Source organism: Tachyglossus aculeatus, chromosome 1, assembly GCF_015852505.1.
Source record: "Tachyglossus aculeatus isolate mTacAcu1 chromosome 1, mTacAcu1.pri, whole genome shotgun sequence".
In the NCBI taxonomy this organism is placed as follows: Eukaryota; Metazoa; Chordata; class Mammalia; order Monotremata; family Tachyglossidae; genus Tachyglossus; species Tachyglossus aculeatus.
Genome location: NC_052066.1, coordinates 307,230 through 332,344, shown reverse-complemented (window position 1 = coordinate 332,344; position 25,115 = coordinate 307,230). Strand labels below are relative to the sequence as shown.

The 25,115-nt window shown below is 54.0% G+C and overlaps 1 protein-coding gene across 1 annotated transcript in view; it reads right to left on the bottom strand.

The window, feature by feature from the left end:
- The window catches only part of SLC15A2 (solute carrier family 15 member 2), a 31,006-nt gene extending 10,226 nt beyond the window's left edge, over positions 1-20,780 (bottom strand). The window contains exons 1-14 of the mRNA XM_038752953.1: positions 20,673-20,780; positions 20,374-20,461; positions 18,561-18,702; positions 17,406-17,498; positions 12,476-12,575; positions 6,964-7,054; positions 6,650-6,727; positions 5,499-5,581; positions 4,836-4,922; positions 4,353-4,442; positions 4,208-4,252; positions 3,100-3,132; positions 2,803-2,891; positions 73-154 (exon numbers count right to left, since the gene is read on the bottom strand). Of these exons, the coding sequence (XP_038608881.1) occupies positions 73-154; positions 2,803-2,891; positions 3,100-3,132; positions 4,208-4,252; positions 4,353-4,442; positions 4,836-4,922; positions 5,499-5,581; positions 6,650-6,727; positions 6,964-7,054; positions 12,476-12,575; positions 17,406-17,498; positions 18,561-18,702; positions 20,374-20,461; positions 20,673-20,780 (1,209 nt within the window). The remainder of the gene's footprint in view (positions 1-72; positions 155-2,802; positions 2,892-3,099; positions 3,133-4,207; positions 4,253-4,352; positions 4,443-4,835; positions 4,923-5,498; positions 5,582-6,649; positions 6,728-6,963; positions 7,055-12,475; positions 12,576-17,405; positions 17,499-18,560; positions 18,703-20,373; positions 20,462-20,672) is intronic.
- Positions 20,781-25,115: the final 4,335 nt, after the last annotated feature.

Here is a 25,115-nt window from a genome sequence, read left to right as displayed (position 1 = left end):
TGCCTCTCGTTTCATCACTCGAACCCCGAGGTGGGCAGCAACTGCCCCATCCCAGCCCAGCCCTGCACTCACGTCCACTTTGATCTCGACAACAGCTGCCACCGCAAAGGCCAAAGCCGCCAGGACCATCCCTGTCGCCATCTTCCTGATGGGCCTGTGGGGAGGGAGTGGGATCTAGTGGGGCCCAGGGCAGACAGTGTGGGAGGAGGGGGCAGGTCACAACGGGTGGACAGGCTGGACCAGGTGGATGAGGTGGGCAGAGCAGACGGGGTGGGTGGGGCTGGGTGGATGGGGTGGGGTGGATCGGGTGGACTGGGTGGACAGGTGGGCAGGGTGGACCAGGTGGATGGGGCGGGGCAGACCGGGCAGGTAAGGTGGACTGAGTGGATAAGGTGGACAGGATAGACTAGGTGGACAAGGTGAGCAGAGCAGACTGGGTGGATGGGGTGGGGTGAAGCCAGTGCACGAGGCAGACTGGGTGGACAAGATGGGCAGGGCAGACCAGGTGGTTGGGGTGGGCCAGGTGGACAGGGTGGGAAGAGCGGGCAGGTAGGATGGGAGAGGCAGGCCAGGTAGACGGGGTGGAAGGGGCAGGCAGGGCAGATTGGGTGGGCAGAGGGGGCTAGGTGGACAGGGTGGGCAGAGAAGGCCAGGGAGAATGGGCTTGCTGGTTGTACAGGGCAGGTGGAGAGGGCACTGCAGATCGAGTGAATGGGGCAGAATGGGTGGACAGTACAGACCAGGTGGATGGGGCAGACTGGGTGGATGGACAGGGCAGGCTGGGCAGGCCGAGCAGGCAGGGCAGGCCGAGCAGGCAGGGCAGGCAGGGCAGGCGGGTTGGATGGCAGAGGTGAGAGGAGTGAGCAGGGATCGCACAGTCAGCACAGCTGCTCAAGGCCCAGCAAGGACCAGTCCACCCTGCCCAGAGCCTGGCTACTCGCCGCCCCTTCCGGGAAGTCTGCCCATTCAGGTGGTGAAGCTTGTACCCACTCTTGGCATCTAGAGACGAGCAAGGACCAAGAGGAGCATGACAGACCTCAGGCGGGGGCCATCGGCCCCTCCAGCCCTGTTCCAGAACTGGTGCTCCTTGAGGGTGGGGGCCACATCTCTGCTGAGCCGTGTGTGGGCAGAGCTCCTGGGGAACCTCGCCAGCCCCCAGGACCCTGGCCACCGTGATTGGGCTGAGGAGGCTCCCCCGAGACTGATGACCACCCGCTCCCATGCCGGCTCAGCCCAGGGCTGGGACCAATTCCCTGTCCCTGTCTAAATCCTGGTCCTGATGGCCTGGGCCCACCTGGCCTCTTCTCTGCACAGGGGCAAACCAGCTGCCTCCGAGCCCTCCCCAGCGCCTTGGGCCATGGGCTCTGACAGCCACGGGGGTCAGGGGAGGAGGAGGAGGTGGTGGAGCTGCCACAGCCTCTTCTCACCCCACCAGGGACCTGAAAGCCCAAGAGAAGCAGGACCAAGAGGGCACAGAGCCACAGAAGCTAGGACCTCCGATCCACAGAACCCAGAGCCACAAATCAATGGAACTTAGCCCCACAGAACAAAGAGCTGTTGAACCCGGAGCCCCCGATCCACAGAACCCAGAGCCACCAAATCCAAAATGCAGCACCACAGAACCCAGAGCCACTCATTCAGGGAAACCAGAACACAGAACTACATACCCAGAGCCACTGAATCCAGAACTCAGAGCTGCTGAACTCAGAACTACCAATTCAGAGAACCCAGAATGCAGAAGCACAGAACCCAGAGCCACTGAATCCAGAACTCAGAGCTCCTGGACCCAGATCCACCAAATCAGAATGCAGGGCCCAGAGTCACCAATCCACAGAACCCGGAGCCACCAAATCCAGAACACAAAGCTGCAGGACCACCGAACCTAAGGCCACAGACCCATGGAACCCAGAGCCATGGATCCACAGAACCCAAAGTCACAGATCCACAGAGCACGCAACCACAAAACACAGAGCCGCTAAAGCCAGAACCGCAAATCTACATCAAGCATTGGCTTCAAAGCACTCCATCACCTCATCCCCTCTTACCTCATCTCCTTACTCTTCTACCATGACTCAGCCCACACATTTCACTCTTCTAATCAATCAATCAATCAATCAATCGTATTTATGGAGCGCTTACTGTGTGCAGAGCACTGTACTAAGCACTTGGGAAGTACAAGTTGGCAACATATACAGTCCCTACCCAACAGTGGGCTCACAGTCTAGAATGCTAAGCTTCTCACTGTACCTCAATCTATTCTCTCACCATATCCCCTCGCCCACATTCTGCCTCTGGCCTGGACTGCCCTCTATCCTCAAATCCAACAGACAATGACTCTCCCCTCTTTTGAAGTCTTTTTAAAGGCACATCTCCTCCAAGAGGCCTTCCCTGATTAAGCCCTTCTTTCCTCTTCCTCCACTCCCTTCTGCATTGCTCTGACTTGTTCCCTTTATTCATCCCCCCTCCCAGCCCCACGACACTTACGTACATATACGTAACTTATTTATTTATATTAATGTCTGTCTCTTCCTCTAGATTGTTAGCTCATTGTGGGCAGGGAATGTGTCTGTTTATTGTTATGTTGTACTCTCCCAAGTGCTTAGTACAGTGCTCTGCACACAGTAAGCGCTCAATAAATATGACTGAATGAATGAACATGGGACCGATAAATGACAGAACCCCAGAGCTGGGCCTCCAGGTCCTCCTAACTCGGTGGGGCTGTAGCTCCTTGGTCTCCCTGCCCTGCCCAGACACGGCTTGGGGAATCCCCTGCCTGCAGGACTCCAGGCCCAGTGAGCTCACGTGAAATTGATGCCACACAGCTGGATCAGCGGGTAGAGGCCCAGGTCAAAAAGCGGGATGAAGAGGAGAATCAGGAGGGGATTCAGCATCTAAAGCCAGAAATCGGGTCAGCGTCTGGCACCCGGACTCCAGCCACTTCCACCCCAGTCCTGGCCACCTCACCCTGCACCAGCCTGACTCCGTGGCCAGGGCTACCCAGCTCCTGCCCCCTTCCCATCCACACCTCCATGGCAGATGAACAGGTGGGTGGGAGTGGGGAAAGACCGGGCAGGGTGGATGAGCCAGGAAGGGTCTTACCTGCATCTGATCGGGTTTAAGCACCATAAGACCCTGAAACAGGACAACAGCGTGAGTTTGCTGACTGGAGTCCCTCTGGCCAGCTCACACCCGCCGCCGACCACCCAGGGCAGCTCCACCCAGCAGTTTTTTGGGCCTCCTGCTGTTGCTTGTTCTCCTCACAACTCCCACCCAGCATAGCTGCGTCAAGATGAAAGCAGCTTCGATGCTGGGAGACTGACAACGTTCCGGAACTTCATTGTTTTTGATATTGAGCCTGGCCCGTCGGTGACGCTGGTGGAACCGGTCGAAAAGCCGGATGTGGCGTCCGTGTGGGGTCCGGGTCTTGCGGCCGAAGAGAAGGCCGGGCAGCTCTGCGGCTGAACCCACACTGCCACCACATCCTGACTGACCGTCTTGAAGGAGGGAAGACAGAAACAGACACACAAATAGACAAATGAAGTGCCAGGGGCACAGAGAGTCGTTAGAACGCACATAAGATACAGACCATCAGAGCAGCAGACAAATGGTGTCTAGGCTCACAGGAGGGATAGGATAGAGCAGAATATAGGGTGGGGAGTTTCAACCTGGTGTCAATCTCCATGGATGATGCAGGCTGCCAAAGTATTGGAATAAAGCAAGGGACAGGATTTAGTCAAGAGGAGTAGGAAGGGCATTCTAACTATGGGGAAGGAGAGTTGTGAGTTGCTGATTCAAGTAGATGAGAAGGACTCCCACTGCCCCCACACCAGTGCCTGACATAAGGTGTTCGGATAACAGCTCCCGGGTCTGTGTGTTCCGGGGCATCTTTGAGCAGCCCCTGGGCACCTTGGGGCTCAGGGTTGGCCTGGCACAGTGCCAGGGGGTCAGTTTAGGGCCTCTGCTCCCCATAGGGATTGCCCCACCAGAGGACCCCACTGGTGACTGGGGTGGGGTGTCAATGGGCCGGAAATCACCCCACAGGCCCCGGAATCTTTTGAGCCTGGTCTATGGTCTAAAGTCCATTCGGGAAAATCTCTCAGCAGCACTCTGAGTCTCCGCCCAACCCCCTCAGGCAGCCTGGTTCCCCACTCCCACCACAGCCCTCGAGTCTCCCCCCGCGCAAAGCCCCTGAGTCTTATCCACTGACCACGTTGCCATCCATCCTGGTAGCCTGCAGCGTCCAGCGGGAGCCCTAGGGAAGGAGAGCCGTTTGAGGGCTGTGGTGTCTCGGTAGGGGAGGGGAAGGGGGGTTTGTGGTCGGGCCTTCGGGGCCCGAAGGGTGGCTTTCTCACCTGCTGGTCAAACAGAGCCCAGAACATGGGCAGCGGGATATAGAGGACCAGCATCCGTGTCAGCGCCTTCACCTCCATGATCAGCTGCTTCTGTGCGGGGAGGAGGGACTGTCTGAACTGCAGCATCGGGAAACCCCCAGAGTAGGGTGGAGGAAACTGCAGCTGGAGGGACCTAGGTGGGACTCTGGGGGAAGAACTTCCCACCCTGCAGAACTCAGGGACACCGGGGCGGGGGGTAGGGGACTTTCTTTCCTGGGGAGCTCTCAGCCCCGTGACCTCTGTCTCTCTGGGCAGGGAGGGAGCCGGGAGTGGAGGGGGCAGAGGGTCTTCAGGGCCTGGATCCCTCCCTTCCAGCCCTGCTCTGTCCCAGGGGGAAGAAAATGTCCCCGGGGACCTGGAAGGGAGGGAGGGAGGTAAGATGCCTCTTACACACCTCCCACCTTCCCCCACCCACACCGCCCAGGCTCCTCGCTGTTGACTTACTGGATACTTCTCAGTTGCCCAGTCCAGCCAGTGTTCTCTCTTGGGAATGTGGCTGGAACGATTCCTCAGCCGGTTGCTGAGAGCAAACTGGAGGACAGGGCAGAGTCGTCGGGACAGGGGGGCAGAGGGGCTCGGCCCCCAAGACCATCTCCCTCCACCTCATTGGAAACCCGATTCCCACCCACTCTAGTCTCTACGGCTCCGACCCTCTAGACCAGGGTCCATCTCCTCAGGGGTGAAGAATAGTCCCTGACCCCGGAGGGCTGGGGCTGGACCTTTACCTCCGGCCCCCGGCCCTCCCCCAAGACCCCAGACTTGACTGCAATGGCCCCAGGGGGCCACCGAGTCCTCCTCTGAGATCGGCTGCCCAGGCCTGAGGAGAGTCCAGGTTCAAGTCTGCACCCCTGCCCGTCCAACTGCCCAGGCCCGCTGTGCCACTTGGTGGGGTGGTGGGGTCGCAGGGCCAGCGTGGCCCACATCTCCCACTCCCTGAGGGCCCAGAGGACCACAGGAAACCGCTGGGAGCCCATTCTACGAATGCGCAAAGGCCCAGAGGGCCATGTGATCCGGGGGGGCTGGAGTGGAGTTCAGCGAGGGTCCCGCCCTGTGTCCAACACTGGACGTGTCCCCGACCTCCCAGGAGCGAGAGAGGGACCAGCTCACCTGGACACACCTCCAGACGTTCACAAGGACGTTCCCCTTGGGGGGGGCCCGTTGGTACATCCCACTGCCGGCGATGAACACAACTGCAAGTGCACACACCGTTGCACACCTACTCACAGCCTCCTGGAAGCCCACCTCTTCCGGAAGGGCTTCCCTGATGGAACCACCCAAGCAGCTCCTTTCCCCCAGTCATAACTTCCCTATAATTATGCAGCACTTGTGCAGTCACTACGTTTTGCTGCACTTTTGTATCTATCAATTTCCAGATTCCACAATTCAAGCTCTTCTTCCTCCCCTTTGTAACTTATTCGATGTCCAACTCTTCATGGTAAGCTAGACTGTAGGTTCTTTTGAGGTGTGTGGTGGGAAGGGCTCTGTGTTCCCTAACTCTCTTACACTTTCTCGTGAGGTGTTCAGTCTGGACTCCAGTACCCGCAGGGAGTTTACAGTGCTCACAGCTGGATTGGTGCCATGCTGAAGGTCTGGTGAGCGAGGCCAGTGCCCCAGGCGGCCAGGCAGCTCCAATTCCCACCATGCTACGGTCCAACAGTTGAGCCAGAACCCCCACCCTCCACTCCTGTCTCAGCCTTGGGCTGGGCATCCCTTCCCCCACACCCAAGGAGCAGGTTGGGAGGGGAAAGGGCCCAAGCAAACAGTAGAGTCTCATCCTGGTTTCAGGAACTTTAGGGAAAAGGCAAGCTGTCCATCCCCCTGCCTGAGAGAAACACTGCCCCCTCTCCTTCTCCCTGCAACTATTCTAGGCTCTAGTCTCTCCTGGCCTCCTCAGTTCCACCAGTCACCAGTCCTTCCCACCCCAGCTAGTCGAAGCCCAGCCTGGCCCAGCCCCGCCCCAGCCCCTGGTCCCCAGCCCAGACCAATCCCACCCAACCCCAGCCTCCAGTTCCCAGCCCAGTCCCACCCCAGGCCCTGCCCGACCCCAAGCTCCAGCCCCCAACCCCCAGGGCCCAGCCCAGCCTCGGCCTCCCTGCATCATAGATCACCCCTCTGCAACCCCCAGCCATGTGTGGTTGTAGGGAGAGGGCACAGTGACTGGAAGCCGGGCCACTGGCAGGGGGTGAAGGGAAAGGATCGTCCCTGTCCGGGCTAGGGCAGGGTTGAGGCAGTTCCCCCCCTCCCACTGCCCCTCCTACCTAGGGCCACCACCATGAGGGCTCCTGGGACGCCAAAGGCCAGGGCGTAGCAATCTCCCCCAAAGCACCGCACATCTCCTGCACGGAGTGGAGAATGGAGAAGGGTCAGCTGATCTGCCCCCATCCCCATCCCCAAGGCAGAGCAGCCCTGGAGGACCAGCAGGAAGCCTCAGCATTGCCGGGTCTGGCAACCGGGCAGAGGATACCTGGTGCCCGGGATGGGGTGGCAGGCTGCAGGGCCCGGGTTTGAGCCCAGTCCCAGGATGCCCCCCTTCTCCCCCTCCCTACAACTACAGCCCCCTGGGCCCCCTCACCTCTCAACATGGGTGTGACAAAAGTGGAAAGTAAGCTTCCGGCATTAATGGCGAGGTAGAACACCGAGAAAAAGCGCCTCCTTTGCTTCACCTGAAACCACAGTGTGTCAGACAGCAGGCTTGCGCACACACACAAGCCTTCCCACACCCACTCATACAGGCACATGTGTGTGCCTACACACACACAATACGCACACACACACACGTAGTATGTAGTCCAAGAATACACCTCGACGGAGAAATTCGACTTTGAGTCCATCTATGACTGCAAAAGTCAGTCAGTCAGTCAATCATAATTATTGAGTGCTTACTGTGTGCAGAGCACTGTACTAAGCACTTGGGAGAGTACAATATAATTATATAACAGATACATTCCCTGCCTACAATCCCAAGCCACACTGCGCACACACCAGCTGTCCCTTGTTATATTGTCAGGTTTGATGTTTGCAGTGCCTGATGCTGTTTTCTCTTTTTCCTCCTTGTCTCTTGTTCCTTACGAAATCTCTGCACAGAAAGAGCCACTCCCTTCCTGATGGCAGGGCGCCAGTTCTGTCCGTCCTCAGCCGTGGTCTCCCGGTTTTCAGATGGGATGCGGCCTTGTCCGAGGCTTTGTTACACCGTGTCCTTAAAACACGGTTTCTGCCCTCCCGGCTTCCTGTTTCTCTTTTTCAGCTCTCCAGCCAGCAGCTGTGTGGATCTTCTGCTGTCTCTCATTCTCCTCACGTCTCCCCACCCAAAGTAGCTGTGTTAAGGTGAGCAGAGCTTCCATGTTGGAAGACTGACTACATTCCAGAACTTCATTGTTCATCATCTCGTTCTGCCATTTGATATGGAGTCTGGCCTGTAAGCAAAGCCGGTGGAATTGCTTAAGGAGCCGGATGTGGTGCAGGTGTGAGGCCCAGGTCTCTCAGCAGTCAAGAAGTTTGGATAGCTACAGCTAGAGCTCTGGAGGCATTTTATTTGGCCTGGAGCGTGACAAGATACTGATGCCACACTCTGATAGTCCCTCAAACAATGTTCAGGCCTTCTTGAGTCGGTCCTCGTCCTGTGATACATCATTGGTCAGTGGGCTGCCTAAGTAATAATAATAATAATTTTGGTATTTGTTAAGCGCTTACTATGTGCGTAGCACTATTCTAAGCACTGGGGAGGATGCAAGGTGATCAGGTTGTCCCATGAGGAACTCACAGTCGTAATCCCCATTTTACAGATGAGGTAACTGAGGCAAAGAGAAGTTAAGTGACTTGCCCGAAGTCACACAGCTGACAAGCGGCGGAGCTGGGATTTGAACCCATGGCCTAAGTAGTGGAATTCTGTCCCAGTTTTTAGCTTTGCATTGTAAATAAGGATTCTTTGTTGTGTTTGGTTTCCCTGGTGCAGGATGATACACCACTTCAGTTTTCTTTAGACTTAGCATGAGCCTGGAGCCCCTGGCTGAAGTAGTGAATGGCCTAGTGGAAAAAGCCTGGGCCTGTGAGTTAGAGGACCTGGGTTCTAATCCTGGTTCCACAACTTGCCTGCTATGAGACCTTGGGTGAGTCACTTAACTTCTCTGGGAGTATTTCATCTCTAATATGGGGACTAGGACTATGAGCTTTCTGTGGGCCTGGGTCCAACCCAATTGTCTTGTATCTACCCTAGCACTTAGTACAGTGTCTGGCACAAAGTAAACACTTAATGCAACAAAAAAATTCCTGAATGGCCATTTCCAGGACTTGGGACAATGCTCAGAGTCTGAAGAGATGGAATTTTCCTAGGGAAGTGGAAGGAAGCACATTGTCACCCCTGTCCTCAGCTTTCTTTTGGCGTCCCCCAGCCAGGCCACAGAGAACAATGGGACAGGACCGGGCCTTCTCAAAGTCCCCGCTCCACGTCCCTCCTGCATGCCGTATGTCAGCGACAGGGAGCAGATGAGGCAGGGCGCCCTCGGCTCCAGCCCGGCCAGCCTTGCCACCCTGAAGCTACCTCAGACTCTCAATGAACCATTCAGGGCAGCCAGATTTAGCTCGTTTCCAGAAGGCAGATCTGGGGATGGTGTGACGTGCTTCGATAAGTCTGAGAAAAATTCCACTTTGGTACTGTTTGCTGCACTTTTCCTGCATCTGAAATACCACAAACATCACTTCTGCTATAGCAACACTGTGATCCAGGGAGTCTTCAGATAATAATGATGATAATAATAATTGTGGTATTTATTAAGCACTCACTATGTGCCTAGCACTGTACTAAGCGCTGGGGCAGATACAAGATAATCAGGTCCCTCGTGGAGCTCACAATCTAAATAGGAGGGGGAACAGGTATTGAATCCCCATTTTGCCCATGAGGGAACTGAGGCACAGAGAATTGAAGTGCTTTGCCCAAGGTCACCCGGCAGACAAGTTGGCAGAGCCAGGATTAGAACAGGTGACGATGCCCTTCATGGGAAGCCTTGACAATGGTAACCCTCTGATTGGAAGATGGTGATGATGTTGACATCAGTGGTCCTAAGTTGAGGGAGGAAGGAAGGAAGGAAGGAAGAGGTCCATGCGCTGGGTAGAAGTGCTTAAGCAGGGAGTCTGCTCCAGGTCTGTGGAACTGAGAAAGTTCGGGAGCTTGGCCGGTTTCGACGGCTCTGACTGCTGCAGTGACATCCCGTATCCTCTCCGGGTTTGTGGAGCTGAGTGGGTTAGGGATATTAGCCGGCTTCGTTGGCTCTGACTGCTGCGGTGATATCCTCGGAAGTTGGGAAACGCGGTGCATCTCTGCACGTTGGAAGGTGTGCATTTTTCAGGGACTCAGCTTCCGTCGGAGAAGGTGTGTTGAGGAGAATGTCGAGAGACTGTTGTCCTTGTGTCTGTGATGAGGCTGGAGCCAGCTTCGCTGGGACCACACAGCAACTTTAGCGACCTGTAAATCTTGATTTCGCGGCAGTCTGCAGGGTCCTGGATCACTCCTGCTTTGGCCTTCCCACCCCTGCAGCCCTGATCCCTGGCTTGAATTGCTAGTTGCAATGTTCTGAAAGTCTCGTTTGCTCCTGCCTGCACGGGAAGGCCCTGCTGGTGCAATCAGGGTTTAGCAGCAGAGAGGCCTTTTATCTAAGTCATTTGCAATGAACAAGTCCGGGCACCTTCTCTCCTTTCCAGCGCTTAGTACAATGCTCTGAATACAGTAAGAGCTTAATAAATAGCGTCTACCCACTCTATTAGCGTGTACTCTCCAAGGCACTTGGTACACTGCTCTGATGGACTATTCCCCATCTTGGCTGTGCCCAGGGTAGTTACAGCTGCCTGGAACCCAGTGTCACAGAGAGGGGTCTGTGCCCTGTGCATGTTGAGGCCTTTGGCCTGGGTTTCCTCTTCTAGGGGCCGAGCATTTGGATGCTTTATTGGTTTGGAGGCTACTTGGGGGCACAATGGTTCTAAGGTTTGATGTCAGCGTGACCTTGGATGGGATGAACTAGTGGTCGGTACACCTCTCTGCTACTCTCTCTCCTATTTCAACACAGCCCAGCCCGCACACTTCAACCCTGTAATGCTAACCTCACTCTATCCCGATCTCGTGTATCTCATCACTGACCTCTCGCCCACGCCGGGCCTCTGGCCTGGAACACCGTCCTTCCTCATCTCTGACCGACAATTACTCTCCCCCACTTCAAAGCCTTATTGAAGGTACATCTCCTCCAAGAGGTATTCCCTCTTCTTCCACTCCCTTCTGCATCGCCTTGACTTGCTCCCTTTAATTCATCCCCGTTCATTCTTTTAGACTGTGAGCCCACTGTTGGGTAGGGACTGTCTCTATATGTTGCCAACTTGTACTTCCCAAGTGCTTAGTACAGTGCTCTGCACACAGTAAGCGCTCAATAAATACGATTGATTCATTCATTCATTCATTCAATCGTATTTATTGAGCGCTTACTGTGTGCAGAGCACCGTACTAAGCGCTTTGGAAGTTGGCAGGATATAGAGATGGACCCTACCCAACAACAGGCTCAAAGTCTAGAAGGGGGAGACAGACAACAAAACAAAACATGTAGACAGGTGTCAAAACCGTCAGAATAAATAGAATTACAGCTATATGCACATCATTAACAAAACAGAATAGTAAATATGTACAACTAAAATAAATAGAGTAATAAATCTGTACAAATATATACAAGTGGTGTGGGGAGGGGAAGGAGGTAGAGCAGGGGAGATGGGGAGGAGGAGAGGAAAAAGGGGGTTCAGTCTGGGAAGGCCTCAGTAGGGCTTTGAAGGGAGGAAGAGAGTTAGTTTGGCAGAGGTTTGGAGGGAAGGCATTCCAGGCCAGGGGTAGGATGTGGGCCAGGGGCCGATGGCAGGACAGGCAAGAACAAGGCATAGTGAAGAGGTTAGCGGCAGAGGAGCAGAGGGTGCAGACTGGGTTGTAGAAGGAGAGAAGGGAGGTGAAATAGAAGGGGACGAGGTGATGAAGTGCCTTGAAGCCGAGAGTGAGGAGTTTTTGCTTGATTCGTAAGTGGACAGGCAACCACTGGATATTTTTGAGGAGGGGAGTGACATGCCCAGAGCATTTCTGTACAGAGATAATCCGGGTGGCAGAGTGAAGTATAGGCTGAAGTGGGGAGAGACAGGAGGATGGGAAATCAGAGAGGAGGCTGATGCAGTAATCCAGTCCGAGATAGGATGAGATATTGAACCAGCAAGGTAGCGGTTTGGATGGAAAGGAAAAGCAGATCTTGGCAATGCTATGGAGGTGAGACGGGCAAGTTTTGTTGACAGATTGGATGTATGGGGTGAACGAGAGAGTGGAGTCGAGGATGACACCAAGGTTGTGGGCTTGTGAGATGGGAAGGATGGTAGTGCTGTCTACAGTGATGGAAAAGTCAGAGAGAGGACAGGGTTTGGGAGGAAAGAAAAAGAGCTCAGTCTTGGCCATACTGAGTTTTAGATGGCGGGCTGACACCCAGATGGAGATGTCCTGAAGGCAGGAGAAGATACGAGCCTGGAGGGAGGGAGAGAGAGCAGGGGTGGAGATGTAGATTTGGGTGTCATCAGCTTAGAGATGATAGTTGAAGCCGTGGGACCGAATGAGTTTACCAAGGGAGTGAGTTTAGATAGAGAACAGAAGGGGACCAAGAACTGACCCTTGAGGAACCCCTACAGTAAGGGGGTAGGAGGGGGAGGAGAAGCCTGCAAAGGAGACTGAGAATGAATGGCCAGAGAGATAAGAGGAGAACCAGGACCCTTGGCACCTATGTCCATATCTGTAATTTATTTATTTTAATGTCTGTCCCCATATCTAGACTGTAAGCTTATTGTGGGCAGGGAATGTGTCTGTTATATTATGTTGTACTCTCCCAAGCACTTAGTACAGCCCTCTGCACACAGTGAGCACTCAATAAATACAATTAACTGACTGACACATACATACAGACACACACACGCACACACACACACACTGTAGATTGTAAGCTCCTCATGGGCAGAGAAAGGCTCAGTCCAGTGCTCTGCACACACTAGACGTTGGTTGACTGGGGAAGGGACCAGACATCTCTTACGTGCTCTTCCTCGAACTGGTCTCCCCCGAAAGCTGCCACACACGGTTTGATGCCACCGGTGCCCAAGGCAATGAGGATGAGACCGGCCATGGAGAGGAGCCTGAAGGGAGAGACGAGGGTGCTGTGTGCCCGTGGACTCTTGGTGAGGCAAGGCTGGAAGCTGACCAGCACAAGGTTTGGCGGGAACCTTGGGCGAATGCCCCTCACCCCACTCCCAGGGCTTAGCACATTCATTCATTCATTCATTCATTCAATCAATCGTATTTATTGAGGGCTTACTGGGTGCAGAGCACTGTACTAAGCACTTGGGAAGTACAAGTCGGCAAGATATAGAGACGGTCCCTACCCGACAACGGGCTCACAGTCTAGAAGTGGGGAGGCAGACAACAAAACTAAACAAGTAGACAGGTGTCAATACCGTCAGAATAAATAGAATTAGGGCTATGTACACATCATTAATAAAATAGAGTAATAAATGGGTACAAATATACACAAGCGCTGGGGAAGGCCTGAATGATCGCAGAGGGACGAAGCGGGAATCCCGTCTGAGGAGGGGGCTGGGAAGGGCAAACAGCCCAGAGGGCCCGCTGCCCCGGAGGATTCTGGGCTGTCGGGATGTGACTGGTCCAAGGTCACACAGCAGACAAGTGGCGGAGCTGGGATTAGAAGCCCCAAGGTCTAAGCTCTGGGGCAGATGCGACTGAATTGGGTCAGACACGATTCCCATCCAGCACAGAGTTCACAATCTAAGAGGGAATAATATTATTAGTACTCAACAGAGAGTTGAATACTAATAATACTCATACTAGGCAGTGTGGTCATCATCATCATCAATATCATCAATCGTATTTATTGAGCGCTTACTATGTGCACAGCACTGTACTAAGTGCAGTCCACTGGTCCACCGGATAGAGCCCAGGTCTGGGAGGCGGAGGAGCCGGGTTCTAATTCCGGCTCTGCCGCTTGCCCGTTGTGTGACCTGGGACCAGTCACTTCGCTTCTCCGGGCCTCAGTGCCCTCATCTGTAAAATGGGGATTGAGGCTGTGATCCTCATGGGGGACACAGGCTGTGTCCAACCCGATTAGTTTGGATCTAACCCAGCGCTTAGTACAGGGCCCGGCACATAGTAAGTGCTTAACAAATACCTCTATATGTTGCCGATTTGTACTTTCCATGTGCTCAGTACAGTGCTCTGCACACAGTAAGCACTTAATAAATACGACAATGAATGAATGCCTTGTTAAAAAAATCAATAAATACAGAGGAATTACATCTTGTAGGTTGGGTGGTGGAAATGACCCATAACTTATTTTATATCTCCCCTATGAAAAAATGACCAAAAAGTGAAGAGCAGCATGGCTTGGTAGATAAAGCCTGGGCCTGGGGACCAGAGGATCTGGGTTCTAATCCCGGCTTGGTTGCCTGCCTCCTGCATGATATTGGTCAGATTATTTCACTTTTCTGGGCCTCGCTTTCCTTAACTGCAAAATGGGGATTCAATGCCTGCTCTCCGTCAGACTGTGAGCCCTGTGTCCAGCCTGACAAATTTTAATTTTCCCCAGCGCTTAGAACCGTGCTTGACGGATTCATTTTTTTTCAATTGTTCATTTTTATTCATTCATTCAATCGTATTTGCTGAGTGCTTATTGGGTGCAGAGCGCTATACTGAGTGCTTGGGAGAGTCCAACACAACAGAGTGGGAAGACATGTTCCCTGCCCACAACGAGTTTACAGACAAATATAATGAGAGATAATGTTCTCACGACAGGATCAATCAACCAATCGATGGTATTTGAACTTGTACTGTAGGCACAGCACTGTACTGAGCGCTTGGGAGTGTCCAATACAACAGGGCTAGCAGCCCAACAATGCCCACGGGCTAGAGGGGGGACTTACAGACTAGAAAAGACCCCTCGGCATTGAACGTTCTGTTGCCGGGGGTTGTTTTTCTTGAAAACTCAACGTACCGCAATCACGTCGCTCAGGTGTAGAGATGCAAATAAAAATTAAACCTCGCCGTTTTGCTGACGGGAAGGTTTCTGGCTACAGAAACTCTCTGGTGGCTGGTAAATTCTCTGGGCTCCCAAGGTAAACAATCTAATTACGGTAGCGGAGTTGAGCTTGATCTCAGTCGACCAAATCAGAGTCATTTAGGGAAGGCGAGCAGTGTAAATAGACTCTCTGGGCCTGAGAATTGAGCAGACCAAGTGGGAATACCCGTATTTCCCATCTTTAATGGGATCAGAGCACCAAACCCTTCTCATATGGGACCTAGTTCCCGCCTCTCCCATCGCCCTATCCCGGCCTCCAGCCAGGGACTCGCAGGCCTGAGGAGCAACATGGCCTAGTGGATAGAACCTGGGCCTGGGAATCAGAAGGATGTGTGTTCTCATCCTGGCTCTGCCATGTCTGCTGTGTGACCCTGGGTGAGTCACATCACTTCTCTGGACCTCAGTTCCCTCATCTGGTAAATGGGGACTGAGACTGAGAGCCCCACGTGGGACAGGGACTGTGTCCAACCTGCTTAAATGGTGTCTCTCCCAGTGATTAGAAAAATGCCTGGAACATAGTGAGCACTTAAATACCATTAAAATAAAACCCCCAAAACCTCCTTCGATCAATCAATGGCATTTACTGAGCGCTTACCGGGTGCAGAGCCTGGACTGAGCACTTGGGAGAGGACAATACAACAGAGTTGGTACACTTGGGTTCTAATCCTGGGTCCATCATTTGTCTCCTGTGTGTGACCTTGGGCATGTCCCTTTACTTCTCTGAGCCTCAGTTGCCTCATCTGAAAAATGGGGTTTTAAGACTGTGAGCCCTGTGTGGGACAGGGACTCTGTCCAACCTGATTTGCCTAGATCTTCTCCAGTGCTTAGGACAGTGCCTGACATGTAATAAGCCTTTATCAAAGCCAAAAGAAAAAAAAATGCAATCCCTGCCCGCAAAGAGTTCACAGTCTTCAAAGCCTGGGAGAAATCATAACTTCTCTGGAAGGATATTTTATCTCCTCCTCAAGCTGATAACACCCCCAAACTCAGCATTGACAGTGCTTTACACTTAGTAAGTGCTTAACAAATGCCACCATTATTATTATTATTACCCCCCAAAACCACCAAACTTAGACGTAGCCTCTCTTTAATCATTTGCTTGTCCACATTCAACCCACCTTTCCCTTCTTGTTCTTTCTCCTCCCCATCATCTTTCTTAATGCCTGCCTTCCCCTTCTGGGCAATAATCTTCCTGAGGACAGGAGATCATTTCTTCTAACTCCCCTGGATGCTCTCTTGCACTCAGTACAGTGCTCTGGTCACCATTAGTGCTCCCTAAATCCTACCGATGGATTGAGAGACTGTCAGCTCCTAGAGGTCAGGGATCACGTCTATTAACTTTACTGGACTCTTTTGTGTTCCCTCTTTCATCGTCGTATATTTTGGGGCGGGGGGGGGGGGGGGTTGTTGAGCGCTTACTATGAGCCGACACCATACTAAGCGCTGGGGTGGATGCAAGCTAATCAGTTGGGACACAGGCCCCATCCCATGTGGGGCTCCTGGTCTTCACCCCCATTTTCCAGAGGAGGGAACTGAGGCCCGGAGAAGTGACGTGACTTGCCCGAGGTCACCTGGCAGATGATGGCAGAGGCCAGGCTCTTTCCACTAGGCCTCCCTGCTTTGATAAAGAACCTTCTAGACTGTGAGCCCATTGTTGGGCAGGGATTGTCTCTCTCTGTTGCTGAACTGTCCTCTCCCAAGCGCTCAGTCCAGTGCTCTGCACACAGTAAGCGTTCCATAAATATGAATGAATGAATGAATGAATGAACCCCTTAATCCAGACCTGCTAGTGTTAATAATAATTATAATAATGGTATTTGTTAAGCGCTTACTATGTGTGACTTTGGACAAGTCACTTCACTTCTCTGTGCCTCAGTTACCTCATCTGTAAAATGGGAATTGAGACTGTGAACCCCATATGATATGGACCCCATATGAACCCCATCAGATACCTGATGACCTTGTATCTACCTCAGCACTTAGAACAGTGCTTGGCATATAGTAAGCACTTTATAAATGCCATTATTATTATTATGTGCCATTGCGGGGAGGTGGGGGGATCTGGGCCCCGACTTATTCAACAGAAAGAGCACAGTGCCAGGATGGAGGGAACCTGGGAGCCAGGCAGAGCTTGGGGTCCCGCACTCTGCGATATCCCCCCATCCAGACACTGTTGGACTGAATACCACCACCATGGGGTGGATGGGGAATGATGTGAGATGTGGGACACCGTTGTCAGACACGGGGAAAGGATGTCAGACAGGAGGGGGTGATTTCAGATGAGGTGGTTGGTGTTTGACCTGGGGAGAGAGGGACTGTGTGTACAAGGAGGAAATGTGCCAGGAAGGGCAAGGGACAGAAGAGAAAGCTCTCCACAGCTCTCCCCACCCCACTAATGGATGGCCTTCCCCCTCCCGCCCTGGACAGCTCCCTCTCTATGCTCATCTTCAACCTCCCTTCTCCTTTTCCCTGCTTCTGACCCATCCCCGCCCTCCCCATCCTGGAGCTCCCTCCCTTCCCAGGCCCACCAGGCCCCACCTTGCTCCAGTCCCAGCACACCCCACCCCCCAACATCCCACATCCTCCCTCCAGGATCCCTTCCCTACTCCCTACCCAAATCCCTAAGTCTGTCTGTCTGTAGATCTCTCCAGTAGCTTAGAAGTTCCTGCAGTTGGGTGCAAGTTCCACCCAAACACTCAGCACAGTGCTCGGCCTGCTGCAGATGCTCAGTACATCCCACTGACTGATGAACTGTGAGGCCTGGAGGTCTCTGGCCTCTGGACCCCTAGGGCAGCACTGGGGGTGCTGGGCGCAAGGTGGAAGGGACAGGCACCACAGGGTGTGGGGATGGGGGGCTCGAGTTGGGAAGTTTACTCACGTGTGGACCATGACTCCACCGACGGGGGGCACGGCGCCCAGGGCCTTGACCACATGCCCGGCCACATACACCACGGACAGGTAGATGATCGTCCTATGGATGACAGCCAGTCAGCCACACAAGGGAGGCGGGGACAGGGGCAGAAGGAGCAGAGGGGACAGAGGGGGTAGAGGACATGAAGGGGGTGGAGGGCAGTGCCCTGGAGACCACCTGCCCCTGGCCTCGAGCACCGCAGCTGAGAGGTTCTAAGAGGACGTCTTTGTGTCTGTCTGTGGTATGTGTGTGTGTGTGTGTGAGAGAGAGAGAGAGACAGAGAGAGAGACAGAGAGAGAGAGAGAGAGAGAGAGAGAGAGAGAGAGAGAGAGAGAGAGAGTGGAAAGGAGAGGAAAGAGAGTCAGGGTGAGAGAAAGGAGAGAGAGATAAGGAGGGAGAGAAAGAGAAAGGGTTTTCTCTCTTCCCCTCCCCCTGCCCCCTGTTGGTGATCCCCTCCCGGTCAGCTGCGCGGGAGTCCAGGCCAGAGGCTGGAGAGTCAATCCAGAAACCTCTATGTCTGGCCACGTTAGCCGGGCTGAGAGCCAGCCTCCCTCCCCACCCCAAGTTGAGATGAAGACTCTGAGTCAAATGTCAAAGTTGAGGTGTTAGGGGTGGGGACAGTGGGAGAAGGGTCCCTAGAGACATGGAACCCTTTGCTCCCTCTCCCTGCCCCCACCCCTAGGCCCCTGGACTGCTAAGCTCCCATCCTGATTGTGCTGGGGAGTGGGAAAGGGGGCCTGGTCAGGGGGCAGGTCCCTGGGGGGTGGGGTGGAGTGGGGTGGGGTGGAGTGGGAGGCCCATCCTCTCAGTCTGGGCCCAGAGATCCCTTGGAGACAGGCTGAGGCACCAGGGTTCTGGGATACTTCAGCAGGGAAGAGGAGACTGAGAGACGGTGGCCAATGGCCGCAATTGCCGCAGCCTCGGGGGCCTAGAGGCTTTGGGCTGCCAAAGTCGGGATCAGGGCTCACTAGGAGGGGGACGTCCAGGCATGGAGGGGTGGGGATCAGGGAGGGGCTGAAGCCCAAGCCAGGCCCCTTTGGGTCAAAGCCGGTCCTGAGCTCTCTGGCCTGGCCGGGTCCGGGGTCCCAGGCGGGGGCAGGAGATGGGGCGACCCCTTCTTACTTGAACTTTCCCAACCAGGAGTCTGCCAGGAGGGCTCCGAGGATGGGAGTGAAGTAGCAGAGGCCGCTGAAGGCGTGGTACACGGCCGTGGACGTATCCTCACTCCAGCCCAAGAAGTGGAGGAAGTACAGGGTGAGCACAGCTGCAGCAGGAGAGAGGCCAGACCGGGGGGTCACCAGCGCCCCCATGGACACTGGAACCCCCGGCCCGAGGCCCCGGGGACGGTCGGAACCCCGGCCTGCTGGGTCACGGAACCTCTCTGGGCCTCCATTTCCTCATCCGTGCAATGGGGGGGGGGGGGGGGGGATCCCATCTCGCTTGTCTGCCCCTCTAGACTGTAAGCTCCCCGTGGACAGGGAACTTGTCACTACCTCTGTCATAGTGTCCTCTCCCAAATACTTAGCCCAGTGCTCTGCGCATAGTAAATGCTCCATAAATACCACTGATGGATGATAGATTGAGGGTAGGATGACAATATTGACATGGAAGCATTTTCGCAATGTGAAAGTGCCACCTGCTTCCCAGAAGGGTCTTGTTTCTGGCACCCTCGCTTCCCCAGCCACGCCCCCGGCCCCACCCATGGCCACAGCCAAAGACCTGTGTATACTCCACTCCCAAGGAGACACACACACCTCCTTCCCCTAGGGCACGTGCCCTGAGCAGACCCCTCCCTGACCCATGTACACCCGCACAATCTCTCTCCCTCTCCCCTCTTTCCTCTTTTCTCCTCACCTCCATCTCCCCCATCCCCCAAGTAAATTTTCCACCCTTACTCCCGATTTCCCAATTTTCCTGGAGCCCGATTTCTCTCAGGCCCTGGGCTGCTGGTCTGGTTTCCTGGAAACCAGTCCCACATAATAAAGCAATAGTAATAATAATAGCATTTTAAAGGGCTTACTATGTACCAACTTGTACTTGTACTATATAACTTGTACTTCCCAAGCGCTTAGTACAGTGCTCTGCACACAGTAACACTCAATAAATATGATTGATTGATTGATATTAATGCCGAGCATTGCATGAAGCACTAGAGTTGAAACAATCAGACATATTCCGTGTTCTACATGAGGCTCACAGGGAGAACAGCCAGTGCCTAGAATGGTGCTTGGCACATAGTTAGCGCTTAACAAAACCCATCATCATCATCATCATGCCTCAGCATGCTCAGAAGCAGCATGCTCAGTGGAAAGAGCATGGGCTTTGGAGTCAGAGGTCATGGGTTCGAATCCCGACTCCACCACTTGTCGGCTGTGTGACTTTGGGCAAGTCACTTAACTTCTCTGGGCCTCAGTTCCCTCAACTGTAAAATGGGGATAAAGACTGTGAGCCCCCCGTGGGACAACCTGATCACCTTGTAACCTCCCCAGCGCTTAGAACAGTGCTTTGCACATAGTAAGTGCTTAATAAATGCTATCATTATTATTATTATTATCATCATTATTATTATTATTATTTAATCCCCATTTTACAGGCAAAGAAACTGAGGCCCAGAGAATCAATCAATCAATCGTATTTATTGAGCGCTTACTGTGTGCAGAGCACTGTACTAAGCGCTTGGGAAGTACAAGCTGGCAACATAAATGATGTGACTTGTCCAAGGTCCCACAGCAGGCAAGTGTCAGAGGCGGGATTCGAACCAGGTCCTCTGACTCCCGGCGCCGGGTTCCTTCCCCTAGACAACACCACTGCTTCTGACCCAAGGAATCAGAGGAGTTGGGGGAGGCGGTGGGCGGGGGTGGGGGGGGGTGAGGGGAGACTCAGCCCACGGGGAGGGGACCAGGGGTCGGGGGGAGCGGAGGGTGAGGACAGAGACCTTTCATGCCATAGTAGGAGAAGCGTTCGCAGAACTCGTTCACGACGATGAAGATGACGCTCAGCGGGTAGGTGGTGCCCCAGATTTTCTGTGGGAACAAAGGGGTTGGGATGGGGGCAGGGGGGCCGAGGTGCGAGCCGCCCGACCTCCCGCCTCCCAGCCCTGCCCCTGTTCCCTGTGCCCTCGGGGCTGCGCTGCCCGTGCCCGTCCCGGGCCGGTGGCCCCCGCCGTCCCTGCCCCCGGTGGCCCCCGCCGTCCCTGCCCCCGGTGGCGGGCGGGGGGGGGGGGCCGGCGCTGACCGGGGTGGGCTGGCTCGGGGGCCCGGGGGGGGCCGGGGGCCCGGGGGGGCCCGGGCCCGCGCTGGGCACGAGCGTCTGCCGGGGCTCGTTGGGGGCCGACGGAGCCATGCCGAGCCGGGGCCGCCTCCGGGCCCAGCGGGGAGGAGAAGCGGCGGGGGGCGGGAGGCGGGCCGGGCCAGGGCCGGGCCAGGGCCGCGGGACCCCGCCCCAAAGCCAGTTAACCCGCTGGACACTGGCCTTCCCTGGGCCCGGGGGCTCGGCCTCAGTCGTCATCATCATCATCAATCGTATTTATTGAGCGCTTACCATGTGCAGAGAGCACTGTCCAGCCCCAGCCCTAATCCGTCAGCCGTCCAAGACCCTCCTCTCTGATCCGAGGTGCAAGCGTGGTTGGACACGCAACTCCAGGGACACTTCATCATCATCATCATCAATCGTATTTATTGAGCGCTTACTATGTGCAAAGCACCGTCCAGCCCCAGCCCTAATCCGTCAGCCGTCCAAGATCCTCCTCTCTGAACCGAGGTGCAAGCGTGGTTGGACACGCAACTCCAGGGACACTTCATCATCATCATCATCAATCGTATTTATTGAGCGCTTACTATGTGCAGAGCACTGTCCAGCCCCAGCCCTGATCCGTCAGCCGTCCAAGATCCTCCTCTCTGATCCGAGGTGCAAGCGTGGTTGGACACGCGGGACACTTCATCATCATCATCATCAATCGTATTTATTGAGCGCTTACTATGTGCAGAGCACTGTACTAAGAGCTTGGGAAGTACAAATTGGCAACAATTTGCCAGTTGGCCCTGGAGCCGGAGGGATTAAGGCTCGATTTCATGGAGCTTCCCACGACGGACGGGATGGAGGATCGGGGAACGGGGGAAGACTCAGCGTGGCTCAGTGGCAAGAGCCCAGGCTTGGGAGGCAGAGGTCATGGGTTCTAATCCCGACTCCGCCACACGTCTGCTGTGTGACCTCAAGTCACTTCACTTCTCTGAGACTCAGTTACCTCATCTGTAAAATGGGGGTTAAGACCGTGAGCCCCACGTGGGACAACCTGATCACCTTGTATCCCCCCACCCCAGTGCATAGAACAGTGCTTTGCACATAGTAAGCGCTTAACAAATAGACTTATAGACTGTGAGCCCACTGTTGGGTAGGGACTGTCTCTATATGTTGCCAACTTGTACTTCCCAAGCGCTTAGTACAGTGCTCTGCACACAGTAAGCGCTCAATAAATACGATTGCAATTGATTAACAAATGTCATCATTATTATTAAGAATCAGTCAATCAATCGATGGTATTCACTGAGCAATTACTCTACTAAGCACTTGGGAGAGTACAGTACAATAGAGTCCCTAGACGCATTCCCTGCCCGCAACCAGTTTACGGGGAGGGAATATATTAAAATAAATTACCAACCTGTATATAAGTGCTGTGGGGCTGACATGGGGGGAGTATCAAGTGCTTTAGGGGAACAGATCCAAAGGCATCGATGGCACAGGCCAGAAAAGGAGTACGGGAAAAGAGGGCTTAATTATGGAAGGCCTCTTGGGGGAGATTGATTGGATTGTGGTGGGCTGTTGTATATGAAGGAAGAGGGGGGAGTTGGGCGAGGGGTTGGCAGAAAGTTAGATGAGATCGGGGCACAGTGAGCGAGCTGGCACTGCAAGAGTGAAGTGTGCAGGCTGGATTGGAGTAGGAAATTAGGGAGGTAAGATGGGAGGGGACGAGCTGATTGAATGCTTTAAAGTTGATGGTGAGGGGTTTCTGTTGAATGCAAAGGTGGACGGCAAACACTGGAGGGTCTTGAGGAGTGAGGTGATGTGTACCGAGCTTTATAGAAAAGCGATTCAGGCAGCAGGGACTGGAGTGGCGAGAGAAGGAAGGCGGGGAGGTCACCGAGGAGGCTGATGCAGTAGTCAAGGTGGGATAGAATAAGTGCATGGACCAGCCTGGTAGACATTTGGATGGAGAAGCTGATTTCAGTGATGCTGTGTAGGTAGAAGTGACAGGATTCGGTAGTATTTAATGTGTGCCTTGAATGCAAGATGAATCTATGAAAATGTCAAGGATATGGGCTTGTGAGACTGGAGAATGGCCATCTGGTCTACGGTGATGGGAAAGACAGGGTCAAGACAGCATTTGGTTGAGAAGATGTGGAGTTCTGTTTTGGACATGTTAAATATGAGGCATCAGCAGGATGTCCAAGTAGGGAAGATAGGAGGAAATGCAAGACTGCAGAGAAGGAGAGAGATCAGGGCTGGAGCATCAACCACATAGAGAGGGTAGTTGAAACCATGAGAATGAATCTGTTATCTGAGGAAGTGGGTGTAGATGGAGAATACAAGGGGACCCAGAACGAAGCCTTGAGAGACCCCCCACAGTTAGAAGGTGGGAGGCAGGGGAGGAGCCTCCGAAAGACACTGAGAATGAGCAGCCAAATTGATGAGGAGAACCAGAAGAGGACAGTGTCAGTGAAGCTGAGGTTGGATAATGTTTCCAGGAGAAGGGGGTGGTCCGCAGTGTGGAAGGCAGCTGAGAGGCCGAGAAGGATTAGGATGTAATAAAGGCCGTTGGATTTGGCAAGAAAGAAGTCACCGGTGACCTTTGAGAGAGCATTTTCTGTGGAGTGAAGGGGGCAGAAGACAGATTGGAGGGAGTTGAGGAGAGAATTGGAGGAAAAGAAGGGGAGGCAGCAGGTGTAGACAACTCGCTAAAGGAATTTGAGAAGAATGATGGGAGAGGGAGCAATAACTGGGAGGAGTCTGAGGCCAAGGGAGGATTTTTTTAGGATAGGGGAGACGTGAGCATATTTGAAAGCTGTGAGAAAGAAGCCATTGGAGAGTGAGTGGTTGAAGGTGACGGTCAGGAAGGGAAGAGGGCAGGGGGTAAGCGTCCATGGAAGGGCTGAAGGAGGTCCCTGTCCGGGACTTAGGGGTGAAGACAAAAGCAAGAGCCAGACCACATCATTCCTAACTTTTCTTCCCGGGTGGGTGGGAGGTGGGCTCTGGCAGGGCTGACGGGAGACTGGAGACAGCAGGGCCAGCCCAGCTGTGCCCTGCCGCAGCCCTAAAGCCCCAGCCCCACTGCAGCCCAGCCCCACTGCAGTCCTGGCCCCACAGCAGCCCCAACCCCAGCCCCATCCAGCCCACCAGGGGACCGGGGTCTTGCCGCTCCAGTGGCTGCCCGGCTCCCTTTGGGGCCAAAGTCCGGAACCACTGCCTTGCGTGCCCTGCCGGTTCTGGCTGGATGGGCCAGCAACACCTGCTGTTCCCAAGACGAGAAACTCCAGAAAAAATCCTCCACCCTCCGCCCTTCCATCTCTCCACCTGCCCCTCCCTGTGTGTGCATGTGAGACGTGTGTGTGTGTGTGTGTGTGTGTGTGTGTGTGTGTGTGTGCATGCTAGAGGAAATTCAGACCCACCCCTGGTGCCCCAAGACACATACCTGCATGCACACACATGAATACTTGCACCGCGGCAAAGATATGCCTACATATTGACACACAGCCACACTCAGTCCCTCTCTACATGATACACAGTGGCTCACAGAACCACACATTCACAGTGTAGGCTTCTGGATGGCAGGGGATGTGGACTTCGCTCCTGACCTCCTCTCCCTGGCGCTAGTGGCTCACGTGCCAGTCCCAATTGGCACGTGTGCGTGCACACACACACACACACACACAAACACACACACACGCCCACATGCACACGGAATCACACTAACTCCAGGAGGCCTGGGCCAGTTCCATCACCCAGTGCTTCATGCCAACCCCATTGTTTTATACATTCAACCACTTGTGACATTGTGGTAGAGTCATTCATTCATTCATTCATGCATTCAATTGTATTTATTGAGCATTTATTGTGTACAAAGCACTGTACTGAGCTCTTGGGATAGTACAGTACAGCAATAAACAGACACATTCCCTGCCCACAACGAGTTTACACTCTGGAGATGGGGAGACAGATATTAATACAAACAAATAAATTACAGATATGTACATAAGTGTTGTGGGGCTGGGAGGGAGCAAGAACAAAGGGAGCAAATCAGGGCAATGTGGAGGGAGTGGGATATGAAGAAAAGTGGGACTTAGTCTGGGAAGGCCTCTTGGAGGAGATGTGCCTTCAATAAGGCTTGGAAAGTGGGGAGAGTAATTGTTGGATTTGAGGAGTGAGGTCATTGCAGGCCAGAGGCAGGACACGGGCCAGGGGTCTGCAGGGAGATCGAGGCACACTGAGAAGGTTAGCACTAGAGGAACGAAATGTGTGGGCTGGGTTGTAGAAGGAGAGAAGTGAGGTGAAGTTGGAGGGCGGAAGGTGGTGGAGTGATTTACTACAATACTTTGATTTAAATAGCCAGTTTCCATATGTAAATTTCAAAGTCTGTCTCCCTTCTCCAAAATATAGATTCCTCAAGGGCGAGGATCCTGTCTA